General features: G+C 40.1%; 1 protein-coding gene and 1 non-coding gene across 2 annotated transcripts; one reads left to right on the top strand and one right to left on the bottom strand.

The window, feature by feature from the left end:
* Window positions 1-712: 712 nt before the first annotated feature.
* Window positions 713-26,745, bottom strand: ldhd (lactate dehydrogenase D). Its single transcript, XM_034684814.1, has 11 exons — window positions 26,615-26,745; window positions 25,016-25,128; window positions 22,098-22,239; window positions 21,105-21,246; window positions 17,042-17,201; window positions 16,771-16,970; window positions 14,116-14,244; window positions 7,687-7,814; window positions 5,734-5,824; window positions 2,803-2,914; window positions 713-1,249 (listed from the first exon to the last, which is right to left on the bottom strand). Exons 1-11 carry the CDS (start codon window positions 26,705-26,707, stop codon window positions 1,069-1,071), a joined length of 1,491 nt encoding a protein of 496 aa, XP_034540705.1. The 5' UTR covers window positions 26,708-26,745; the 3' UTR covers window positions 713-1,068.
* trnag-gcc lies at window positions 25,873-25,943 on the top strand. The gene has a single exon. It is a non-coding gene; the product is annotated as a tRNA-Gly (tRNA).
* Window positions 26,746-27,883: the final 1,138 nt, after the last annotated feature.

Raw genomic sequence — 27,883 nt, 5'->3', positions numbered from 1 at the left:
TCCCTAAAGTGTGTGCCGATAGAAAAATGGGCTATCCAGACTACACTCGTCTTTTGAACCAGGCTGTAAACATGTTTATTTCTGCTGTAAAGATCGTCTTGTTTGAATGGTTGTGTATGTGGTTTCCGGTACTTCCGGAGCCAGCCTCAAGCAGATCCTCGATGAACTGCAGTTTTTAGAACTTCCACATTGGACTCATATTGTAAGACCGGAGGTTGCCTCTTGTGCGTGATACATTTGCAGTCCTGATGCGGAGGGGTCTCCTGCTCTGAATGCAGCTATGAGAGACTCACTCACTCGTTGAGTAGAGTAGGAATGATTCATGCTTTCACATCAGTCTCCAAAAGTCTCGCTTAAACACCAGAAAAAGTCGCTTTTTTCATTCGTTGCTAGTCACTTTTTAGAAAAAGAGTTGCTAGAGGGGTCTGAAAACTTGCAACTAGCAACAAACACTGGCTGGGCAAGCAACTCTTTCTTTGCTAAATACAACAAGAAGACCAATGAGCTTGTTTTGCAGGTTAATATCACAAGATATCACATTTACAATCAGGACACATGAGAAAAGAAGCTTTATGAGATAAGTGTTTTTAATTCTTCATTTTAAAAGTTAAAGAAATAATCAACGATCTTCAGAGAAAAGCATGATTCACAGTCAACACAATGTCCAATTTTTACAACATGTTCTATGAAAGAGTGCAGAAGTGCAAACATGTTGCTCTGGGTGTTTTATTTTGTTTTTTAAAGAACAGGTTTAGACTTCTGTAAGCAGGTCACACAATTAAAACAGGTTGGAGAGTGTTTAACAATAAATAGCCAGCACTGAAACGAGACAGCAATGATTTTTTGCCACAATGGAGTCTACATTAAACATTCTGGTTTGTGTTTTGAATACTGGAGTGATCCCTGTCGGTTATATCAGAACCAGAAGGCCTGTTTGAAAGGAAACACTGAACACTATTCAGAGGAGGTTTCCCTCTGACACCAACCTTTGATCAAGTGATGAAGAGTGAGCAGGTCATGATGAGGAGCTTCATGTTCAGTGGCTTTCCTCTTAGACATGAGCAGTGCTCATAGCTCGATAGGCAGCAGAATTTTCCCAGGATTCATCAGGTTTTTTGGGTCGAGGGTATCCTTGAGTCCTTGCATGACCTGGATAGCCATAGGGCCCATCTCCTCACAGAGCAGGGTTCTCTTCCCGAGGCCCACACCGTGCTCCCCTGTGCATGTTCCATCCATGGCCAGAGCTCTCCTGCAGAGAACAAAGTCACATCAAACTGAAACCATGAGATCACATCTACAGGTCAATGATGGTAGCTAGACAGACTACATTTTACTGTTCTAGCCTTTCAACAACTCAAAGCATTCTTATTGTATATGTCACATCAACCCTTACACACACACACACACACACACACACACACACACACACACACACACACACACACCATCATCATCATAGATTAGCACATGTTCAACATTTTTAAAAGCAATAAAAGTTATAGTCGTATTCCGTCTTACGTTATTTATTTATTATCAAGTTCAAATTTAGTCACTTTTTAAAGTTTAAATTTTCAATTTATTATGGACTGTATCATTTTGTATTTAGTTATTAATTAAATCTTATCATCCTACGATTTTTACAGATTTCCTCTCACAGTTTAATATTTTATATATTATATTATTATATCATTAATATAAAATATATTTTCTGTATTTACTTTTATTGTAGCACCTTGGTTCCTTTTACTAGTTTAATATTTTAATGTTTTATTATCTAAGTAATTTATTTTATTTTGGTGAGTTTAATTTCCTGTGTTGAGTTTTAACATCTTATTTTCCTCATTAAGATATAATGACAGCGTTTTCTCACTTCCATCAGCAACTTCTTTTTATTTTTAATTACTTATTTATTTTTTATTGTCTTTAGTATTATTATTTTCATTATTATTATCATTTTGGACAGTGGGTGGGTTCGGGTTCAGGGTCAGGGCTGGGGATGGGATAATACTTCATGTTTATTTTGTATTTTTAATCATTCTGTTTTTATTTTTTTTGTACAGCACTTTGTGTTTCAACCATTCAGTGCTTTATAAACCATCAGCAGGATTTTAAAGTCTATTCTCTGACAGACAGGAAGCCAGTGTAGGGATCTAAGAACTGGAGTTATGGGATCTACTTTTTTGGTCCTTGTTAGGACTCGAGCAGCAGCATTCTGTATGAGCTGCAGTCGTCTGATGGACTTTTTAGGGAGTCCTGTAAAGACCCCGTTACAGTAGTCTAGTCTGCTAAAGATAAATGCATGGAGGAGTTTTTCTGCATCCTGCTGAGACATAAGTCCTTTAATCCTTGATATATTCTTAAAGTGATAGTAGGCTGACTTTGTAATTGTCTTAATGTGGCTGCTGAAATTAAGGTCTGAGTCTAAGACTACACCAAGGTTTCTGGCTTGGTTTGAACATTTCATCTTTGCAATTGGAGCTGAGCAGTAACCTTTAACCTTTCTTCCTTGGCTATGATGAAACGTTGGGATCTGTGTCTGATCCTGGTACTGACATTTGTATTTACAGGCTTTTAAAAGCTTCTATGAGGACAGAATGATTCTTTAACTAAAATAAAGTCACCCTAAAGTCAAATTCCTTGTGTGTTCAAGCATACTTGGCGAATAAAGCTGATTCTGATTCTGATTCTGATTCTGATTCTGTCTGAGTTTGACCAAGTAAATCAAGCATTACTTCATGAGATCAAACTGAAGAGAAGATCAGTGAGACAGTGTCAGAGGAAAAGAGAGGAGTGGTGTAGTACCTGGCAAGTCTCTCGGTGAACAGGTGCACCCTGTGCTGCTCTTCCTGGTCACTGGGGTCCACCACTATCAGACAGTGGAAGTTACCATCACCCACATGGCCTGCTATAGGACCTGAAAACACAGTGAGGAAAGTGACACTCAGTTCTTCAGAAACTTTACAATAACATCTTCAAATCATACCTGACGTTTAAAACCACTGACAAACTCCAGACAATTCAAACTCTGCAGCTGAGCTGTTCAACAAGAGGACGAGGAACGTCAGAGGTTACCTGCTCTGCCACGCCTCTGTAACATTTGGTTATTATTATAAAGCATTTTTAAGATTTCTTCATTTTCTCCTTTATTGATAGGACAGCTGAGGAGAGACAGGATCTGTGGGGAGAGCAGGGGAAGACATGCAGCAGATGGTCGAGGCCGGGAGTCGAATCGGTGACTGCTGCATCGAGGGCTATAGCCTCCGTACATGGGGCGCACTCTAAACAGCTAGGCCAACAGAGTCCTGATTTGAACACTTGTTGATAAAATCCACAGTCCCAGTAACAAACAGAGCTCTCTTGTAAACTTTGTAATGAGTTGATCTTGTTTGGGTTTGGATTTTCTGTGTTTTATCCATCTTTGTTTCCTGTTTTATTTTGTAGTTCTTGATCCCTGTGTTTCCAGTTTAGTTTTACTTCCTGTCCTTGTGTGTTTCCCTCCTTTTGATGAACCTGATGAGTTTCACCTGTGTCCTGTGTTCACACCTGTGTTGATTACTGGTGTTGGATCACTGTCGGTCTTCCTTGAGTTCTCCGTTTGTTTCTTTTATCCGTGTGTTTCCTTGTGAAATTAGTGTCTTAGATATTTCAGTAAGTCTTGTTTTTACCTTTTTGTTCTTTTATTATTAAAACCTTTTATTTTTTAAATCTGCACTTGGGTCCTCCTTCTTTCCAGTTGTTCCCTTCATGACAATATATGCTTTCAAAAACACTTCTCGACTGCTGCCTTTTTTCAATAAAAACTCAAGATGTGGAGAAGATAACTAGATATCAGGAGATCAGCCTGTGACACTTTGTAAACAGTGAATAAAAATGAGCATATCTCTTTGTTTAGGCCTTTTGCAACAAAACCATCAACATTTTTTAGAACTGGCCACTGCTCCACATATTTTATGCATGTCAAATCAAAGAATAGACTTTTAACATATTCTCATTCATAACTTTATAACCATCTTCAGTGGGCCTAGTTTCTTTATGTTCTGCACTCCATTTCTTTATTTGCACCTTCATTTATACTGTCAGGATTTAAAATTTTACAAATCTTTGTTGCTGCCTGTCCCTGTTTGATTTGTATTCACTCAGTCTTAATGTGACTCACACTTTGCATTAAGTTGATGTATTGAAAAGCAATCTTGGACTGCAGGTACTTTCTGTTAGAGCTCCACTAGCCTCAAATCCTGCTTTTCCTCCATCTTTATTGGATGGCGCCTTTTCTATCTGGGCTGGTTTGGGTATCAAAGCTTTGAAGGACCTATACATAGATTCTGCTTTCGCATCCTTCCAGCAATTAGTGGACAAATTCCCACTTCCTAGAGGGCATTTCTTCAGGTACCTTCAGGCCTGCAGCTTTGTCCGTAATACATTTCCAAACTTTCCTACTCTCCCTAATGATTCATCTCTGGATGTCTTCTTTGAACCCCTCCCATCACTGAAGGGGGCGATCTCTTCTATTTCTTCAAATATTTACAGCCTTAGTTAAGGCTCTCAGGGTACCCTTAAAGCTACCTGGGAATCAGAATTGGGAGAGATGGTCTCTGATGAAGTTTGGGGGGGAGGCGCTGCGGAGGGTTCATGGATCATCTATTTGTGTCAAACACAGTTTTACTCAATGTAGGATTTCCACCGAGCTCACTACACTAAAGCTTGTCTGGCAAAGATATTAGGAAACGTTTCTTCTTTGTGTGATCGATGTCAACATACATCAGCACATTACACCCACATGTTCTGGAGCTGTCCCTCTCTGAATGCGTTCTGGTCTGAGGTATTTGGAACGTTGACTATTGTAACTGGGGTAAGACTTGTCCCTAATGCTTGTACTGTTTTGTTTGGTGTGTCTCCTCCTCTGTCTGTTCTTTCTCCAGCCAAGAAGGACATGTTAGCCTTTACGACTTTGCTGGCTAGAAGGCTGATATTGTTGAATTGGAAGTCCTCTGCCCCACCTACCCATTCGAGCTGGATTAAGAGTGTGCTTTATTTTCTTAAACTTGAAAAGATTAGGCTGACCCTGAGTGGCAGGGCTCACATCTTTAAAAAAAAATCTGGGACCCTTTCTTATCTCATGTTGAGAGCTCAGCTTGCTGTGTGTCTTTAGACTGATTATCGCTTTCATCTGTTTATCTTTATTATACTTGCTTTTTGTCTTATGTTTTCCATTTTTGGAATTCTATCTAGTTAATCTGGAGGGAGTATGTGTCGGGTGGGGGGTTATTTGTTGTTTTGTATTTCATATGTTATCTGTGTGTTTCTTTGTTCCAAAAAAAAAGAAAATGTACCAACCTCTGATTTTGGATGTGGCTCTTTTTCTATGTGAAAATCAATAAACAAAGTTTAAAAAAAAAAAAAAGAAAAGCAATCTGAGCTGCATTTTTTTTTACAAAGTGTGCTTATAACTGTACTGTTCATACTATTAGAACTGAGCGAAGTAATGAAACCAATAAGTAAAAGTCTTCACAACTTTGGAACTTTTTGGAAAATGTTGAACCACATTTAGGAAAATAAAAGATCAGATGTCTACTATTGTACAATAATTGCTTTTGTGATCAGAGATTCAGTTTTCTTTGCTTTCAGAGTTTTATTTGAGATTTTCATTTTTGCATTACCCTTCAAACGCAGACTTTCCCTTTATTTCTCAAGATCTGCAAAACTGCACTGCAAAGATCATAAACATAATCCCACCTGTGATTCTGTTCTGGATCAGGTCCTCCTTTGTCTCCACGATGATTTGAGGCAATCGAGAAAGAGGGACACACACATCTGTAGCATAGGCCTGTGGGATGAACACACACGCACACGCACACACAAACACAAACACACACACACACACACAAACACACACACACACACACACACACACACACACACACACACACACACAAACACCGGAGGGTAAGATTAGGTCACAGTATTGGACGATTTTCAAGTGTTTGTCTTGCAACATGGTTAAGATTTGAAATGTTAATAAAGTGAGACTTAAAGCAAAGCCAGAGGAGTTTAAACTATCCCGTTGTTTGTAGATAAACAGCAGCATCCAGTGAACTTTGACCTTCAGTGTATTGAGCTTTCCACAGCAGTCAAAGAGGAGAGTTTGAAGAACAAAGGGATGTTCAGATGAACAAACTGAACTCTCTGAACTCCACCTTATATCAATTTAAGTTTATATTTGGTGTAGACATAGTGCAGAGATCAACCTTAAATGTGACACAGTGATGATGTAAACTGCCTGTTTCTTGGTCCTTCCTTGGACCTCATCCATGTTGTCTTTCTGGTCCTCTGAAAACCTCTGACCTGTTGACTCCAGGCCTGGCTCTGCTCATCATGACAGTTTGTTGTTGTAGTTAAGTGAAATAAGATCTGGTGATAACACAGAGTGTTTTATTCTGAAAATTAACCGGATGTTTTCATTTTGCTTTGGTGCCTGACTTCCTGTCTTGCTCCATCTGCTCTGTTGAGATTGATGCGTCGTGCTCCGGGATCCGGCTAAAATAGAAGTCTTGTGTATCTGATCTGGAGGGCTCCGACCTGCTGGATCAGAGACGCAGCCAGAACGCAACGGAGCGGATCCAGTGGAAGTTAACACATTGACTAGAATAGAAATGATGGATCGAAGACAGATCAGACATGGATCTGGTGGAAGTTAGAGCTCCCCCTGGTGACCGACTCTAGTATAGCTAATGAACCCTGCATCCTTCATGTTAACAGATGGAACATGGGATAAACTATACATTTAAAATACAAGTCAAATACATTTTGTCCAAGCAGGGTTTCTTTCTATATGCAAGTGTTCCTTTCAAGAGTTCCTGTTGACTTTCTCCATCAGCTGTATTTACCGTTAAATCACTGAACAACACAAATCCGATTTTAATTTGTTTACATCAGTGATGGCTTACACCAGCTGAGGCCTGTGAGGAGGGAGTTGATGTTAAATACATGATGCATCAAATGTAATGTTACTGTGGACATCAGGTACAGACAGGTGGACTAAATTAACAATGACATACGTTGACAATAAACAGGAAGTAGAAAGAAACTCAGTGTGTCTGTCACAGTGAGCGTGTCTGTTAAAGAGCAGGAGGAGCAGGCTGATTAGATGATCCCAGATCGTGTCCAACATCATCTCTGAAACTATAGAAATATATTCATTGCTTTTTCTTTCCTAACGTCCTCAGGCAACTTCAACTATCTAATGTGACGCCCAGGTAGTCTATGTGTGCCAAATGTTTTTATCTTAGTAATATTGCAGACACCAGCCTAATAAGTAGCAGCTCCCCCTCCAGTCATGATGATATGGAAGTGTGTTCTGCAAATAGGGAGGGTGGGCACTGTGTAGATTAATGCTGTGAGTGCATATTTCTAAATCATATACATATTTTCTCATCCTTATACTTAGTGTTATGTTTTAAACTGCTTCTAAATAATTATACCTTACATATCTTTATGTTTGATGTTCCCCCTTTAAACTGGAGCCCCAATCACAAGATTTAGACACGACTGTACTTGTATAAACAGAGAGACAACTAACATCCTGACTCTTGACCCTTGGGAATACATAGTTTGGGTCTAAGATTAATCAGGTACTCTGATGTTATGTGTTCTTTTAACCACAGGTTAAGTGTCAGTGACTGTCTTCACCTTGCAGCCAGGTCTGAGAGCCAGGGCAGCATACCAGGCGTCATGACGAGCTTTCCACAACCGGTTCCGATCTTCGGTGTCTGTAGCCCATTGAAAATCTGCACCACCATTACTCTGAGTGATGTCCTCTGTAGAATCACACACATGAGAATGTTTCTGTCATGATATTGTTAACACTGCGTGGTGTTATGTGTCATCATACATGTTGGGTTTTCATAAGCATGACATTCTACCTCTTACAGTAGCATGTGCAGCACTTGTATCTGGATGTACGGGTCACACATGCAGGTTTTTTTCACTATCCAAAGTATAAAGACAAGTTAAAAAAATCACTGAGCATTCGTTTAACCTGACCAGCACTGCAACACATGAAGCTACACAGCTAGCATGGCTAAAAGTGACAAAGGTAAACAGACTTTACTTTCCCTACTCCGCCAGTATGCAAAGGATTTTTACTCTAACTGTCACAGCCAGTTTGTTTGTGTTGAGGGTTCCTTCTCTGACAAAGCCAGACTACCATGTGGGGTCCCACAAGGGTCCATTTTGGGACCTTTGTTATTTCTAATCTATATAAATGATTTGTTCAATGCCTCAAATGTTCTTTCACCAATAATGTTTGCAGATGACACAACTCTAGTTCTTTCCCACACACATTTTAATGTGTTGATGAGGGATGCTAATATTGGGTTATCTGCCTATGTAATCTGGTTCAGGTTAAATAAATATCTTTGAATATTAAAAAGTCTAATTGTATCATTTTTAGTGGTAAAAAAAACAAACTCTCAGGATTTGTCCAAAATTCATATTGACTCTGTTGAGATGCCTCAGGTATTTTTTGGAGTTTTTGGAGAACAAATCGATTTGGTTAGCAGAACAACTAATACATCTCTTGGTATTATAAAAGGGATTAGTCATCTCGTTACCACAAACTGTCTTCTTACTCTTTATTACAGCCTAATTTATTCATATCTTTCATACTGAAATATAGTCTGGGCTACTACTCTCCTTAAAATGTTGCTCCTTCAGAAACGTTTTGTTATGAAGTCAATCGAAGCCACACGTCTCATCTGCTCCTTTGTTTCAGAAACTCCAGCTTCTTAATATCTATAACATCAATATCTCTCAAACATGTGTTTTTTTGGTATAAAATACAACATGAAGAGAATATCTCTGATCACTTCAAGTCTTACTTCAAATTAAATTCACAGGTCCACTCTTACTCAACTCGTCAAACTTTATTTCTTCATCCTCCTAAATTTTTTACTTGTAGAAGTCAATTCTCAATACGTTTCAGGGGCGGCAAATTCTGAAATACTTATTCCAATGTGGCGAAAAACTGTTTGTCTTTAAAATGTTATAAAAGATGTTTGAAAAAACTTTTAACCACTGTTATTTAATTATACTCATTATGCTTTACCACATACTCATAGACAGGTATCCATACACATCATATTCATATTTTGTACTTTTGAATTATGTTGATGTAATAGCTGTATTTATATTAATTGTTAATTTTGTATATTTTTGTGTTTTTTTATTTTTAGTATCAACTATTGTCTTAATTTTTTTAAAAACATTTTTTTATATTAGAACATTATTTGTGTGGAGGCTTCAAATAAGCTCTCTGAGTTTTCTGCCTCTTCCTGCTCTGCATACTGTTTATCTTTGTTCTTTTTTGTGTGTATTTTTTTAACTGTGCAAATAAATAAACATAAACATAAACATCCATTCACACTCTCATTAAAGGTGACATATCATGCAAAATTGACTTTTTAATGGTTCTTTACCTGATTCGTGTGTCCCTGGCATGTCTACAAACCCCCTGAGAATGAAAAAAATCCATTCTGCCCCTGTTTTGATTTCTCCACCTTTCTGTAAATGTGTGTGAAACGAGCCGTTTCAGACTTCCGTGTTTTTATTACGCAACAACAATATCCGGTCTGTCACGGAGTCAGAGCTCGGAGCTTGTTCAGCCCATAGACTGTATAAAATAATACTGAATCCCTCCTCCGTTTTTCATTACCTGCACAAATGTGTGCTAACAAGGAGCTTAGGAGGGAGGCATGCTAGTTGTAGGCTGTCTTAATAAACACAAAGGTCGGTTTTACTCCCCACGTCTGCAGATTTGAAGATCTAGTGGATGATTTTTATTTATCATGGATAAGTGCTAGCGCTAATTGGCATAGCCACATAGCTACATGTTCATAGCTGTAGCTGTAGCTGTGTACCAAGACACACGTCGACATACTGACAAATAAAACAACAAGAAACACTAAATCTGTGACCAATCCTTCAGAAAAGGTCCTGCTGCCTTTCTGGCAGAGGTCGGTTTTACTCCCCACGTCTGCAGATTTGAAGATCTAGTGGATGATTTTTATTTATCATGGATAAGTGCTAGCGCTAGTTAGCATAGCCACATAGCTACATGTTCGTAGCTGTGTACCAAGACACACGTCTACATACTGATAAATAAAACAACAAGAAACACTAAATCTGTGACCAATCCTTCAGAAAGGTCCTGCTACAGGCGCCTCTCCGTCAGGATCAGATTCTGGATCAGATTCAGAGGGTTGAAGTAACGCGATCTCTGAGCAGCCGTGTATATTCAGCCAACATGTAAACATTAGATCAACGTGCTGGAGAGCCGAGGCACATCCACTTCCTGAGGGGGCGTGGTCAGAGGGAAAACAGAGTGTTCTGATGAGGAATGAAGAAGAGGACTTTTCAGGCAGACCAAAATCTGATTTCAAAGTGTTTTTTTGAGCATAAACTTTAAAGACATGTTTTGGGGACCTCTTAGACCAATATATATTGATGAAAAAAGCGTGATATGTCCCCTTTAACAAAGTGATGACACAGGCTGCTATGCAAAGTATCCATCAGTAATAACTTTGTACATTCACACTAGGGTTGGATTTGTGAAAAAAAAGGCACACTCAACCAATTGTTTGGGGCGGAGGGCTCGGCCACTATTAACAGTTCAGACTGACCAAATGAACATTAAATTCAGACAAAGGACTCTGAAGCTCTGCCGCTGAAATCTTGTCTTCTTCTGGTGAACCTTTTTTGGTCCTAAAAGTTGCAATGGCTGCCTGTTTTTGTTTGTTTGATTCCACAGCTTGATGCTTTTTTGTTTTTGCGTGGATTTCCGATGTGTTTTTCTCTTTATATTTTACGGAGGTTGGCCGTACCCATTCACACTCTGACAGTGTTGCCCAGTCAGGATTGTAACTAGTATATGGATTTTTTCGTGCTGGTGGCTTGCATGTATTTGCTCCATCTCCTTCCTCATCAGTTGTCTCTCCTCCCATTTCATATTGAGACACCAAAAGTTGGTGAAAAGAAGACCTCAGTGCGGAGTACGTCGGTCAATTCAGCTTGCTGTCTGTCTTTGGTCAAGTTTCCCTCCTTGCTTGAGCCGCTTTGAGTGCTAGGGCAGCGCGTGTGTGACATATGCATAGACAGGAAGAAAACAGAGACAACTTAAAAAAGCCGCAGAAGCACGAGGGACCTTTCTCGACTACAGAACGAAAGAAATCGAATTAGGTTTTTCATTTTCCCCAAAAAACTGACAAATTGTGTCCCGGGAGAGATTTTTATTTACCCGGGACAGCTGGGGAAAAAAAAGAGAACAATTCTGGGAAAAACGGGACGGTTGGCAACTCTAGTTCACACCAAGCGGCAACCTCCGGTCTAAAAATATGAGTCAATGCGGAAGTGTTAAAAGCTGCAGTTCATCGAGGATCCGCTTGAGGCTGGCTCCAGAAGTACCGGAAGTCACATACACATGAATGGGGAAAAGACGATCTTTGCAGCATTAATAAACATGTTTACAGCCTGGTACAAAAGACGAGTGTAGTCTGAATAGCTAATTTCTCGATGTCCTCTCACTGTGAGGGGGGTGAATTTTTTTCTAATTCGGGAATTTCGAAGATATTGAGATTATTAGTCTTCCAATGAGAGGCACAGCTGCCTGTGGGAACACTGCAGCTGTTGGCTAGGAGGCTCAAAGCCCGCCTCTTTACGTCACACTGGCTCGACAGAAGCAATATGGCTGCCGCTGCCGATTGGTCTCAAAAAAGCTCTTCAGAAACAGATGGGTGACGTCACGGATCCTACGTCCATATTTTTTACAGTCTATGGTTCACACACATTCACACACCACTAAACTCTTTTGAGTCAACGTGTCTTCAGGTGCCGGGGCCTCTGATAAAAATACAGTATATGTTGTATTACCTATCACGCAGCAGTTGGAGAAAATGACCTTTGCACTACTTTGAAGGACCTGTGTGCAATGTTGTCTTACAATGATTCTTCACATTTAAGCTAGATAACAAGCTAGTTAGTAACTACAAATCAGCCTGATATGACAAAGGGTCTCAGAACATATCTTTTGTGTTCTTGAGGACAAAGGCTGCTGAGGTCACAGGCTGAGCTTTGAGGCTAATTATCAATTCAGGCTGTTTATAAATCCTGCCTACCTTTGGTGTTTCCCAGGGGAACACTGACAAGAGACAGAGTGAGGGACAGTGTTATATTGTATTTGGATGAATACACACAATGTCTATCCTTCTTGCTTGTTGATCTGAAGCATTGGGAATATTCACCGTGTCTTCTATCAACACTGTTTGTGTTTGTTAGTAACAGTTCAGTCCACGAACATACGGAGGAGTCAGTCAGGGGAAACAGTGGCCAGCAAGGGGACTGGGGCTTAGATCCACCCTCCTGCTAGGAAAACATTTGGCCATAAAAGCCCAAATTTGGTGACTTCTGGAACATTTTAATGACACTATCATATACACTGATTGTTGTTATTATTACTTATCAAATTCGTTATTCATTTAATTAGACCTGTCCTTTAATGTAAATGTCAATGGGCCTCATTCACTAACAGTGCGTACACACAAATACGTGCTTAAACTGTGTGTACGCATGTTTGAAGCACAAATCTGGGATTCATCAATAAATTCTTACTTGAATTTGTTCTTACACTACGAACAAATGTAGAACTTCCTCAGACCATGCGTACAAATGATGATGACCAACTTTGTCAGAGAATGTAAACACATACTCTTTGAACTAAATGCATGACATATTTAAAATACTTTCAGTTAAAGAAAAATATATTTTTTATTATAATGGGTGAAATGTACTATTTTAGACAACTTTAAAAATAAACATTCTGGAAGACATCTCACGACCCCCCATTTGTTTCTCGCAACCCCCCATGGGGTCCTGACCCCCACTTTGGGAACCCCTGCTCTAAGAAACGGATGACTAGTTGGTGAGCATATTTTATGTTATATTTAGCTTAAGTCTCTATCTTGTTTATGCTAAAATGTTGTTGTTTATAAGTGAGATATTGCCTGGCTTATGACTCCATTTGCGAGTCCCGAACCCCCCTCCCCCCAAAGAGGTGCGCTATAACAACATCCATGCCCACACGCGTGCCGGAGTGGAGCGCACATTTGGGCTGCTGAAGGCTCGTTGGATGTGTTTGGACACAGCTGGTAGAAAGTTACTCAATTGTGGCGTGCTGTGTTCATTAAGTGAAATGAATGACCATTAGGCAACGGTTGAATATCATCACTTTGTCCCTCGTTTCGGGAACAGATTCCTGTCAGATCAGGTGGTCCTTGTCCTCCTCCAGTTCCCTTCCTTCGTTTCTGTTCTGCTAGTCTTTTTTTTGCGTCCACTTTAATATCAAACCTTTTTTTCTTAACCTGAGCCACGGTGTGAACCTAGGAGACACAGCATTAACAGCCTCAGTAAGAAACACAGGCTTCATTTCTTTTTTTTCATGGTGACTCCTCCTGCTGACACGCTTCTGAAAAGTGTTGTATTTCTTGCCTCAACCTCCGGAACAATCACCTCTCTCTCTGTCGAGGTGAAATTCAGCCTCTTGATGGAGCGAACAGATGTCCTTATATGGATGAATTGGGGCGTGGTAGTATGCTGATTGCAGGTTGCGGCACACGCCTGTCAAATTAGAATGATTCTATTTCACTAATATATGCACGGTGGTGAGAACAAAATTGTCTGGTACGCACGTGTCATGAATCCGATGGTGATTTTGCGTAAGCACTTATTTTATGCGCAGAGTAAGAACATTCCTATGCATGTATTAGTGAATGAAGCCCAATGTCCCCATTTCCCAACTGATCTGTGTTTTATTGCTTTCCTTCTCCTTCTCGAATGCAATAATTATTATTATTATTATCATTATTGTTATTATTATTATGTATTTATTTATTTTTGTTTAAATTCACGACCACTTATTTAGGGCCAGTTGTTGGCAATACTTCTCTGTTGTTATAAAAAAATAAAAATCTAAATAAAGTATCAAAAACATTCTACTCAATTGTGTAACCTCATTTTCCTAAATGGATTGTTTTCAGTGATACTAGGAGATCTAGCGGACTCACTCACCGGTGGTGTGGACCTGCTCCTTGAGGCTCTGCTCAGAGCCGTGGAACTCCAGGAACAGAGTGGGACTCACAGGGTATGACAGGGAGCTGAACCTGTTACACGCTTCAATCATCAGATCGTCCAGAAACTCTGGAGAACAAATATAAACACAAAACAAACGTCAGAGTGTTACATCTTCATGGATCACCTTCTGCTTGAACATTAGACATCCTCCAACAACCAATCATTTATAGTGATCTTTTCTTCAAAGCTACTTTGATGTCACATTCTTCACTCTTTGATTCTTGAGTCCTCCAACCCTCCTGCCCAGTTTCTCTGATACATCAATGAAGTGTCATCTCTTCCTGGTTTTGCGTTGTGTTGAGCTTTTTAGAGTTAGTTCATATTTAATGTCCTCTTCAGTCGACCACACACTGTGAGGAAAGAGGTGGACTATCAAAGACATGATCTGAAGAGATGTCTACAACTCTCAGCTTGAACACTGATTCAGAGTTTGATTTCATTTGTCAGAATTATGGTTGAAGTTCTGTTTGTATATCTCATCTCTACTCTGAATCAGCAGGATGAGCAGCATCTCAGTGTCTTTGTTTTAAAGGTGACATATCACGCTTTTTTCATCAATATATATTGGTCATAGATTTAGTGTTTCTTGTTGTTTTATTTATCAGTATGTCGACGTGTGTCTTGGTACACAGCTACGAACATGTAGCTATGTGGCTATGCTAACTAGCGCTAGCACTTATCCATGATAAATAAAAATCATCCACTAGATCTTCAAATCTGCAGACGTGGGGAGTAAAACCGACCTCTGCCAGAAAGGCAGCGGGACCTTTTCTGAAGGATTGGTCACAGATTTAGTGTTTCTTGTTGTTTTATTTGTCAGTATGTTGACGTGTGTCTTGGTACACAGCTACAGCTACGACATGTAGCTATGTAGCTATGCTAACTAGCGCTAGCACTTATCCATGATAAATAAAAATCATCCACTAGATCTTCAAATCTGCAGACGTGGGGAGTAAAACCGACCTTTGTGTTTATTAAGACAGCCTACAACTAGCATGCCTCCCTCCTAAGCTCCTTGTTACCACACATTTGTGCAGGTAATGAAAAACAGAGGAGGGGTTGAGTTGTATTTTATACAGTCTATGGGCTGAACAAGCTCCGAGCTCTGACTCCGTGACAGACCGGATATTGTTGTTACGTAACAAAAACACTGAAGTCTGAAACGGCTCGTTTCACACACATTTACAGAAAGGTGTAGAAATCAGAACAGGGGCAGAATGGATTTTTTTCATTCTCGGGGGGTTTGTAGACATGCCAGGGAAACATATTTCAGGTAGAGAACCATTAAAAAGTCAATTTTGTATGATATGTCACCTTTAACACAAAGTCAAAATGGGTCAATGAAATCCAACAGTGAGCTTTTTTATCACACTGCATCATCCCTTTATGGCTGAGCTGAGAGTTTTCAGCTTCAAAGAATAATCTCACCACATCACCTTATTTTAAAAAACATGCCAATCTTAAATTTGCTTAATGAGGAGGCAATAAAATCACTTCTCATAATTTAACAATCTTTCTTTAGCGCATGTGACGAAAAGTATTGAAAATACACAATGTGTCAGTCAGATTTAATTCTAACAGACATCCGACTGGAGAGCCAGATGTGACCAAAAAAGAAGACAAAGGGGGGAGGGGGGATCATCATAGATTCATTGGTACTAAGTATACAACTGATCTACTACATACAAACATATATGACTCTTCATACCTTGGACTGGCTAGACTCTGAACTGTCATCTAAATGTCATATCAGTCATATTGTTGAGAAATGATCTTTTCCATTGGTGCTCTTTATGGTTCCAGAAATTGTTTCCTAAGTCAGAAAACAACTTCCCAATCATGGACTATGTTGACATTGTAAATCAGGTTGCACCCAGCCCAAATCCTCTCCCTCTGAATGTAATTTATAACAGACTCTGCAGATTCATACTTGGCTGTCCATTCACAACCTCCAGAGTTCAGAATGTATCTTCTAACATATCGTTAAATGTTGAATGTTTCCTTCTTCATTTGGTACCAGAATCAGATCAAAATGTCTCATACTCAAAAAGTTTGCAGCAGGGCTCTCAATGATTCTCTGTCAGGGCTAGATATTTAACACACCCACTGATTCTCTCCATGCTGCCTGGACGGCGCCCCCTGGAGGCCAAAGCTGTCACTGCAACCAAGTGTTCTGCCTGATTGATTATTGCAGTCAGGTGTGTCTGCAGCCATTATACCAGGGCTAAACTCACACCTGCAGATCTCTCAGACCTCCATCCAGGTCCCCTGCCGTACGTTCCTGAGCATGAACCATGGCGGCGGATGGAAAAGGAATCTGCAAACTACAAACCCTGTCACCATCTCTTTTTTAATTTGGGACTCTGAGGCGGAAAGCCAACTCTCAACAAGTTTTAATACTCACAGTGTTATCTGATTCTTTGTCATGTCTCTGTTGGAGCTGTACTTTGGTTTTATTTAAAGTTGACATGCTGCTGGAAGGTCTTTGTCATAAACAGTTATAAATGGAGTGAAACTAACAGCCAACAACCAAACATGAGCTAACTGCAGTATGGGAGCTGCACAGTCATGTTTCTCAGGGTGTCTCCTCACCAATACGAGCGATGGGAACTCCTGCCTGTAGAATCTGCACTGTGCTGTCCACAGCAGCCTGGACGGAGGGGAACGAGCAGACGGCCGACACCATCGCCTCTGGGACGCCATACAGGCGTAAAGTAGTCTTGGTGATGATCCCCAACGTGCCTTCTGACCCCACAAATAAGTTAGTCAGGTTGTATCCGGCTGAAGTCTTCCTGATGAAGAGAGTAAAGAAAGGCATCAAAGCACAGAAACATCATGCTGTGTGCTCATGGGTAACATGTACCTGGGACGTCTGCCCTTTCCCGCTGTGTGTATGACGGTCCCATCAGCCAGGACCACCTCCAGGTTCAAAACGTTCTCCCTCATCGTTCCATAACGCACCGCGTTGGTACCAGAGGCGCTGGTGGCCGCCATGCCACACAGAGACGCATCCGCCCCAGGATCTGAGAGGACACAGTTCAGTTTCCTCAATCGTTTTTTAATGTGGTCAGAAAATAAATGTTAAAAAAAAACAATGTGAACTAGAGATGTTAACAATTAATCCAGTATCGATGAATTGATTGTTAAGAACTTACTCAAACTTGCATTTTTGTTTTTGATTTCCCATCATGTGGAACAAACATCATGTGGTCTCATGTTACGTTCAGCTATCAGGGAAGTTTTACGTTTAAAGCATGTTTCAGCTAAAGGTGCTGTGCTCAGAGACGCTGTGCAGCAGGTCTCAACGAGCGCTTTTTTTCAATGCCGCTGGACTGATTCTGACCTGGTTGTGCTCCCAACTGACACCTGACCACGTTCACATGCTTATTTTTCTCAGTAAGAACGAGTAGACAGAAAACTGGACACTGAGAGTCTGAAATCTGTTTCTGTTCAGTACCCTTGTTGCAGTAAATCCACATGTTGTAGTCTGAGCCTTCACTTACGTACGCCTCAATAGGATCCGTAGCTATTCAAGACCGTCAGTTATATAAACTGTGCCGCAAAGGAAAATTTGATTTAGGGGAAAAAACGCATTTGTCATTGATTTTGATGTGGAAAACATCTACATTTAAAAAAAAAATGATTCATTGATAATTGAACGTTAGCATTTCCAAAGATTGATCATGGACATTACTTAAAATTGAAATCCCTAATGTGAAGCCACAATAATCCTGTCAGACACACTCCTGTGTCGTCTGTTCTACACACTGCTTGACCGTGACCTATTCCACACTTATTTTTTCCACACCTGGTAAAGCTTGATCCACCATGGTCATGGTTTAATGTAAAACACTTCATTCTGACTACATCATGACTTCTCTCTACTCTACTCCTTTTTAGAGCACCTGAAATAAGAATGTTTGTAAACTGCTAATATTTTTAAAATTGTGTTTTTAGTACATTCTCTTTGACTCTGCTGCTGCTTTAAGTTGTTCTTCTTAAATTCTGTAAGTCTTGCTAGTTCAATATGTCTCATTTGTTCATTAATGTTGCGTTTCTATGATGCTCAGCACTTGACAAGTGCTTTATAAATCAACTTCATTATTATTATTATTATTATATTATATGTTTAAAACTCATGGTTTGTGTTGCAGTATAGAGGGCAGAAAGGGAGACTTGATGCAGACTCCTACATCTGCTCACTGAGTCATGTCATTCAAAAGGTATGCTTTACATATACAGTATGTCCAGAAACTTTAAAACAACACTTTCATGGAATATATAAAATGACACAATCTTGACATAGACCCTTAAAGCTGGGGTTGGTAGTCAGATTTAGATACACTTTTTGTTATACTGGTTAAAATGATCTTTATGTCCTGATGGCAATCAATACATAATGTGTTCTTAAAAAAGAGTGAAAAAAAAGCTGCTATCTACAGCCGGAGTAAACCTGGGAAAACACCAACCAATCAGCCTTTTTTGGGTGCCAAAATTTTAAACCATTCAAATCCCGTCTTGCCGTTCTGCCCGTCTCCTGTTTCTGTTGATCACAACAACCAACAAAGCAACAATCAATGTTTGAATGAATGAAGAACTTCTCCTCTTGTCTCTCCTCTCTCCCACTCGCACACTCTACACCTCTCCTGATGCCTTCACTGACCGTCAACACTGTAGGAATTAAGAACATCTACACTGAACACGTTTAACAAACAGTAGAACTGTTACAGTATTATATATGTGTTATAACTTTTCTCCTGATATCGTGTCACCAGTACAACTGGATAATGCTAGAATGACAGTTGTGAGTACTAACAGCAGCCATGTTTGTTTGTGTTTTTAACTTTCACTCTGAGAATGTTTTGGTGAGGACCGGTTTTGAATCACGATCATATGGTCGCAAGTCAGCGGTGCTTGTGCATGTGAGCAGGGGGGGGTTTGAAGGAGCTCCGAGGGAGGAGGGGAGGGGTTAGATGGAGTCCTGAGGGAATGCTACTTTCAAATTCATGCTAGTTTTCCGAGACTACCAACCCCAGCTTTAATTCAACATGAGTAATGCAAACAGATGCAGGATGTAATCAGTGTCAAAGTATCTATAAGACATACCCTTGTGTCATGGCTCTCTACGAGCAGTTAGAGGGAGGAAAGTCAAATGAACAGAAGAATCCAGAAGAGCTGAAATATCTTCTCAGATGTTAATTCTGTTTACAAAAATCATAACGATGTTCAACGACACATTTTTTCATGACGAAAATGAGACTGATGAGCCAAAGTGCATCACTGATAATAAAAACTCTGATAAACGTATGTTTTGATTTTGTTAACCAGACAAGATGAGAGGAAAAACATTAGTGACGGACCGAAGTACATTTTAAATCCAGCGCTGTGCTTCTAATCTTTGAGAATAAAAGCGATGCTCTGCTGCGACGGGCTGAGTTATTCTTTTTTTTAGGGTTAGCAGTGTTAGCTTGATCTCTACCTGCAGCAGGTGTGCTGCGTGAACCAGCTCTCCCGCCTCCATGCATCTGTCTCATCTTCATTGAGGATTTCAACCCTTGGTGTACATCAGTGACAAAGACCGAACCCAGGAAATGTTACTACTATATCAGCCGTAAAGGTGCAGTACAGCCCTGTGTTTTGCGTTCATGGCATTTTTATTTGAATCATGACGGGCTAAATTATTTAACTCAAGATATTGCACAAACAAAAGTTTTAAAGGTGACATATCACGCTCTTTTTCATCAATATATATTGGTCTAAGAGGTCCTCAAAACATGTCTTTAAAGTTTATGCTCAAAAAAACACTTTGAAATCAGATTTTGGCATGCCTGAAAAACCCTCTTCTTCAGCCCTGTTCAGAACACTCTGTTTTCTCTCTGACCACGCCCCCTCAGGAAGTGGATATCCCCTCGGTTGTCCAGCACGTTGATCTAATGTTTACATGTTGGCTGAATATACACGGCTGCTCACAGACCCGCGTTACTTCAACCCTCTGAATCTGATCCAGAATCTGATCCTGAAGGAGAGGCGCCTGCAGCAGGACCTTTCTGAACCATTGGTCACAGATTTAGTGTTTCTTGTTGTTTTATTTGTCAGTATGTAGATGTGTGTCTTGGTACACAGCTACGAACATGTAGCTATGTGGCTATGCTAACTAGCGCTAGCACTTCTCCATGATAAATAAAAATCATCCACTAGATCTTCAAATCTGCAGACGTGGGGAGTAAAACCGACCTTTGTGTTTATTAAGACAGCCTACAACTAGCATGCCTCCCTCCTAAGCTCCTTGTTAGCACACATGTGTGCAGGTAATGAAAAACAGAGGAGGGGTTGTGTTGTATTTTATACAGTCTATGGGCTGAACAAGCTCCGAGCTCTGACTCTGTTACAGACCAGATGTCGTTGTGACGTATGAAAAACACTGAAAACTGAAACGGCTCGTTTCACACACATTTACAGAAAGGTGGAGAAATCAAAACAGGGGCAGAATGGATTTTTTTCGTTCTCGGGGGGTTTGTAGACATGCCAGGGACACATATTTCAGGTAGAGAACCATTAAAAAGTCCATTTTGCATGATATGTCACCTTTAAAAGAGTGACATGTTGACGATTTTAACTCTTGGTACAACCCTGATACCAACACCTGATCGACTACATGAATTATTTTGAAGAGAGAAATTGTTTTGGCAAAAATCAAAGACACAAATATGACAAAAGATTGAGACTAAATCTAAAACAGCTTCCACAATTAGCACTGCTCAGATAACAAAAGTATGAATGTGCAGAGTGCCATGTTGGTACTTTCAGGGGTCTAACATGAATTCACTTTGCAGCTCTTTTCAAATCCAACATTTCCATTGTAGTGAACTGAACTTCACCTCATGTGTAAGTTATCTAGACAAACTGTTGTTGAAGATGAAACTGACCAACAGGAAACCAGAGGCCGGTGTCACGCAGGTAGCTATTCAAGGCTTTCCGTGTCACACCAGGCTCCACCGTCACGTCAAAGTCTTCCTGGTGGAGATCCAGAACCTGGTCCATGTTTCTCAGACTGAAGCACACGCCGCCCTGAGAGAAGCAGAGTGAGACAGAAATACTAAGACTTACAATATATACAACACAAAAGAGTCTTCTGTACATTCATGATTTTTTTAAAGCATACTGTAGTCCATGTCTCATGCTTTTACATTTCTGTGTACTTTAAAGTGGACTCAGTAGGGATGATCCTTGAAGCAAAGGTACCTATAGACTGATGTGGAAACCTAAGAAGTGTCTCCTGCAGCTCCTTTTAGCTTTGCTGATTTTATTTGGTCCATTTCCTGACTTCACTGTTACGTTCAGCTCTTGGAGTGTCTTTTTCAGCCTCAGCAGCTGTCAGAAACTTTAATAGGCCGCTCTATACGACATGCTTGGAAAAAGTTAGAAGCTAGCAGGTGAACAAAGTGGAGCATTTAGCAGCTAAAGAGCAGATCTGTCTCTGAGGAGTCTGTGGAGAACAGACACAGAGCTGAAGAGAGTGAATGTTGGATCTCTATCTACCAGGTGTGTTTATTCAAACTTTACTATGTCAGGTTGTTACTTTTGAGATCAATAAAACAACATTAGAAAGATCAGCTAAAGCAGGGACTGGACTCGAGAGGTGTCACCTTGGATTTAGAAACATTCAGGCTCACTATGTTTTGCAATCTAAAATGAGTCTGCAGATTGTTCCAGGCTGATGATGTTGTTCTACAACTGCAGAGTGAAGAAATAAACAACACTTTGTAGACAAGTTCTCCATTAAACTTGAAACAAGCTTCAGCTGGGATGAATATTCAGAGTTCAAAGTTTATATTTTGTTTGATTAAGCAGAATTAGCCCGACTCATGATCCCCTCACACAAACATGCCCACAAGCTTCCTCTCTCTCTCTCACCGTACCTTCACTGCTCCTACCCCTCCTTCCAAGCCCGTTCCAGTGCCAAATGGAATGATGGGGAGGTTGTGGTTGTGGCAGACCTTAGCCAAGGCGCTGACCTCCTCCACACATCGTGGAAACACCACCACATCTGGGGGCTGACATCTGGAACACAGCAATGCAACACTCTCACTCACATTTTCTCCACTGAGTTTATATGGCTTCTAAACATTATCTCCTGTACTCTGGTGCTGATGTCAGGAGTGTCGTGGTATGAAATGATAAAAAGAAATGAAAGAGAGACAGAGAGAGAGAGAGAGAGAGAGAGAGAGAGAGAGAGAGAGAGGAGGGATTTCATCACTTAGGCTACACTCTCATCTCCTTGCAGGAATATGAACACATAACTTTTGACATAACAGGGGGACTCTCTTGTGTTTGCATCCAACTTAATTCAATAACAGGACTTACTTTATATATTTTTATAGGTTGGTTAAGTATCGATCAAGCGGCAACCTCCGGTCTTAAAATATGAAGCCCATGTGGAAGTGTTATAAACTGCAGTTCACTTGAGGCTGGCTGCAGAAACACTGTAAACCACATACACACCCATTCAATGAAGACGATCTTTGCAGCAGAAATAAACATGTTTACAGCCTGGTTCAAAAAAGGATTCAGGTCTGAAGAGCTCATTTCTCTATCAGCACACACTGCACAGGGTGAATGTTTTTATACCTCGTTATTTTTGAAGATATTAAACTTAAAAGTTTTGCCCAAATAAGGGCATGACTGACTTGATTGACAGGCGGGAACACTGTATCTGTAAAGCCTGATTTATACTTCTGTGTTAAATCGACAGCTTAGCCTACACCGTAGATCTGCGTAGCTCCTGTACCTACACAGAGGCCTACGCACGAAGCAGACACCCCCCTCCTCCAAAATATAACGACGCATCGCATCGACGCGGACCGAAAGCCCTGTGATTGGTCAGTTTGGCAGCATTATATTTCTCGCATTTACAGCACTTCCGGGATCCCGGACATCAACTGCACATCAGTCGTGTATTTCACCTCCTCCAACATCTCCTCTCTGTTCTTCATGTAATCATGTCTGGATGATAAACAGCAACATGTATCAGCTGTAGATTAACATAACACACTCTGAATCTTTGTGGAAAAGTAAACAGAGTTCATAGTGGGGCCAGAAGCAGGCGACCGGACTATCAGAGAGACCTCAAACGTTTTAGCGGAGTATTGTTGCTCGACACGGACACATCGACACACAAATATGTAATGCTCACGTCCGCGTCCACCACTGCTGTGTAGGGGCGTCGCAGAAGTTTAAATCAGGCTTTAGAAAAGAGCCTAGAGGCCCGCCTCTTTACCTCACACTAGCTTGATAGACATTAGGTTGAGTCAGTATTTACAATATAGCATGTGCCGCCGACGATCGGCTTCAAAACAGTGCTTCAGATACATTTCTCATAGAGTCTATAGTAAAGATATATACAGGGTGCGAATTGCCGGGGGGGGGTTCCCCCCTCTCTGATTTTTACATCCCCCCCTGGTTGTACAGTTTTTATCTCAGGGGGCATAACCTATGGGACCTATAGGGATTCACCTATGCCTCCGCCCTCCTCCCTACTGCCAAAGCTTGGTGGTAGGAGGTTGAGTCGAGCCTCTGATCGATGGAGAGAGGAACGTGCATTGATCCAACTTATATTAACGGGAGGATGGCTAAAACTGAGAAAAAGTTGAATGACAAAATGAGTGTAACGCCGTAACTTGTTTAAGTATCTCTTCAGAACTGTTCAACTTCAACAGCATTAACTAGAAACTCAATTAAATCACACTGGAAGGCTGTGGGGAAGAAAGACCACGTGACCACTTCTGCTGTGCGTCGTGATGCCTTTAATGACCCTTCATCAACGTAGGACAACAGCACATCGAACTCATGTGACACCTTTACTTCAACTCAAAACCATGTCACCCTGAGCAACCTTAAAGAGGCAGTGCAATATATGAAATATACGTATTTTGAACTTCACTAAAGAACTCAATGATACAAATACAATTAGAATGAAATAAGGACTATTTAGTGAGAAATCTCATCTTACACTGGCATGGCACTTGTTAGAATAGTTTAGGGTTGTCTGTTCTAAAGTTGTTAATTTAATTCTAAATGTTATAATTAATGTTAGATACTTTAAGTTCATTATTCTAAGATTTAATAAAATTAATAATATCATATGAATATAATTTATATTCTGACATCTATTGTAATTTTGTGATAACTGATTACTTATGTGAATACATTAACTAATTAAAATACATAATGGCTACATTTTAATGTGTTGGAGAGAGGTTGTTTCAGAAAAAGCAATATTCGTTACTTTTGTTAGCAAGCTTACCAGAATTCATGAAATTTTTTGGGGAGTTATCACCCCCTCTGTTTTCTTCACAAATCGCACCCTGGATATATATCATCCTAATACCATCTCCATGCTTCAGTGCAGTATATTAGAGCAACTGCAGTCTGGAGTCTCTGTTGACAGAGACATACAGTGGCAGCTGCATCATGCAAAAGGGACAGAATTATTGGTCCCCACAACTCAATAAACTCGTGAGGACACACCTTTACCGTCTCTGCCCACTTGATCTCAATTTCAGTTGTGTTCATTTGCATTGGAATCAGTCGTGCTCAGGTAACTGTTACTGCAGCCATCATGGAAAATCATGTGAGTATGTGCAAATCACCTGTAACAATGCTTGTGCCTTTAAAGCAGCATTTATCACTGGTTTTATCCATAGAGGTCTGAACAGAGCTAAAGTTATGAATCTTTAAAGTACAAGTACACTCTTTTTTCTGGGAACTCACAACCCTCTCTGATGTTTTGGTCACACTTTCAGTAACATGTGTTTGTGTGACGGTTAAAGAAACTGACCTGTGTATGGACTCATCCTTGCCGTGTTGATTCCTGACAGCTTCACTTAGTGAGATGCACTCCTCACCACATATAGACCTGAATGCTGAAATCACACTGTCTGGAGCAGCACTCTATACACACACACACACACACACACACACACACACACACACACACACACACACACACACACACACACACACACACACTCATGGAGGGAAGAATGCATCATCACAAGACAGCAGGAAGATAAGGTGAAATATAACTTTATACACTTTGATTGAACCCTACACTGATGTTATATTTTGAAGCTCTGCCAAGTTAGAGTTTCTGTCTCCTTGAGATTATGTTCAGAGTCAGACCTCATGAAAGACAGAGTCCAGTTGAGGTGATCCTCTCTCCAGGAGGCTGATTTGAAAGGTGCCTCTTCATTATGTAACAAAGTGAGAGACTGTATGTTTTTGTCACTGCAGTAGTCACACATTAAACTTCATGCTGTGATCTATTTGTAAATGACCCTGATTACATGATTATGAGTTTATAACACTGTGGGGGTGTTGTTTGGCTCTTTTCAGAAGATATGAATAGATTTTGTAGTAGGGAGTAATAAGGGGAAAGGGGATGTTGCATTGGCTGGGAATCGAACCCTTGCCTCCCCGCGCTGGAGAACTGTTTAGCTAAACAGCCCTAAACCCTTTCCCATTCATTCTCTATGGTAGTGCTAAACCACAACGGATGTAATATACTTTCGATCACTACGACTTAGTGGCGCTGTCCCGAGATTTTCTTCTCACGACCCCCAATTTGTGTCTCACGACCCACCATGGGGTCCCGACCCCGATTTTCCCAACCCCTACCATTTATCGGCATCGTTCGCATTGGTGGTTCAGTGGTAGAATTCTCGCCTGCCACGCGGGAGGCCCGGGTTCGATTCCCGGCCAATGCAACATCCCTTTTCCATCCGTACTCCATCCTCACTAATACAATACAAATCTATTATTTTCCACGTTGAATAAACCAAACATGACCACAATGTGAATTATTGAAAAGAGGGTTCAATGTTTTTAAGAGTCTGAATGTGAAAGAAATATCTCTAACAAATGCATCTCGAGGGTATCAAACTCTGGCATACAATGCATACTACATTGTTCACCTTAAATGCTCTATGTGAAGCATGTCTGTAAATCACCTGGTGGAAAAGAATGGCGAATACTATTTTAATATTGATCAATCAAAACTCTTACATCTGCAGACTGAGGACCTAAAATAAACCCACGACGTGCACCTGAGACACTGGAAAACTCTCACTTCATGTCTAACATGTATTACCCACGGACTGTGAAACACACAGTCACATAATAACATCTACATAATGTTTACACTGGTTCTCTTCTTTACACTATGCTATGTGCGCGTAATTACTGACGCACTGTAACAGGGTTAGACTGTGGACTCTGGTTGACTCCATGTCGTTACCTGAGATTCAGTAGCGCACAGAAACAAGTAGAACAAACCTTCAGCTGGAGGTAATGCTGCCACATTTTGACCTAACCTGTGGTTATGAGTCAATAAAGAAACACCATTATTAAATGAACCTTTATATAGACAGAGGCTCACCCTGGCTGCGGGGTTCGATCCGAGGTGTCGACACTGTAGAAAGCAGCGCCCATGAGAGAGCAGTCCTCGGCCGACTGTCAGTCCATGCAACATTGTTTACCCTGTCTGAGTCTGACCAATGTCACACTGACTTCTGGGAACTTTACAAAACACAAACAAGAAGAGTGGTTTCCGGTTAATTATTTTCAGAGTAAAATAAAAATACAAAATCACAAAACATTTAGTTATTGTTAAGTTGTACTGCTCAGGCCTTTCAAATAGCATATCCATTTATTACTTTATATTTTGTATTTTTTAAGTATCCAGCAGAGCCCCTCGACTTTGGAACGACCTCCCTGAGGAGATAAGGATCGCAGAGTCGTTGGCATCTTTAAATCTGTTCTCAAGAACTATTTTTACAGACTTGCTTTTGTGTCTTCATCCTTTAAACTACTTTTTATTTTTATTTGTTTCTTAGTTTTATTTTTCATCCAACTAACTAATTGTTTTAATTCTATTTGATTATTTATTGTTTTTCATTTAATTTTTCCTTTATTATTTTGATGTTCCTAATTTATCCTTTTCCATTTTCTATTTTTTCTGATGTGATGTCATCTTCTTCTTAAACCTTTTATTGTCCTTTAACGCTTTTATTTACCGATCTATTTTTTAAAATGTATTAATTTATGTATGTAAAGAACCTCTATAACAATTATTTATTGGTCTACCTTCTAATCACTTTATTCCTTTTCATTCAAATGTATCCTTTGTACTTTGTTTTTGCATTGCTAGAATTCCAAAACTCTTTTCTGTCTGTCAAAGATTCATTGTTTTCCTGCCATGCTTTGTTTGTCAAAGCACTTTGTAAACATCTGTTTTAAAATATGCTATACAAATAAAGTTGTTTTCTGTCAAACTGGAACTACCAGCATCACTTGAGAATTGTATCATTAACTGGGGATATTTCATCATCAGTGGACAAAGTCCACATCTTCATTTCTGAAGTCAGAGTATAGATCCTCCTGGTCAAACATTACTCCAATACAAGTGAAAGTTGTTCAGTCAGATTCTGACTTGAGTTAAAGTCCTGGAGTACTTGATTTTAAAAATACTGAAGTATTCAAAGTACTTTTTAAAATATCTCTAAACGTATTTTCACAAAGATCACAACTTTTCACAAAGTTTTCACAAACATGATTTCATCTCTAAAAAGTCTACCATGAAATATAAACTAAGTTACTACAAGCACAGACAAGTTTACAATGTTCCTCTGGAATCAAAGCAGTGTGT

The sequence above is a fragment of the Notolabrus celidotus genome, chromosome 6, assembly GCF_009762535.1.
Source record: "Notolabrus celidotus isolate fNotCel1 chromosome 6, fNotCel1.pri, whole genome shotgun sequence".
Classification (NCBI taxonomy): domain Eukaryota; kingdom Metazoa; phylum Chordata; class Actinopteri; order Labriformes; family Labridae; genus Notolabrus; species Notolabrus celidotus.
Note: the sequence above shows the minus strand (reverse complement) of the source record. Positions and strands in the feature narration are given on the sequence as shown.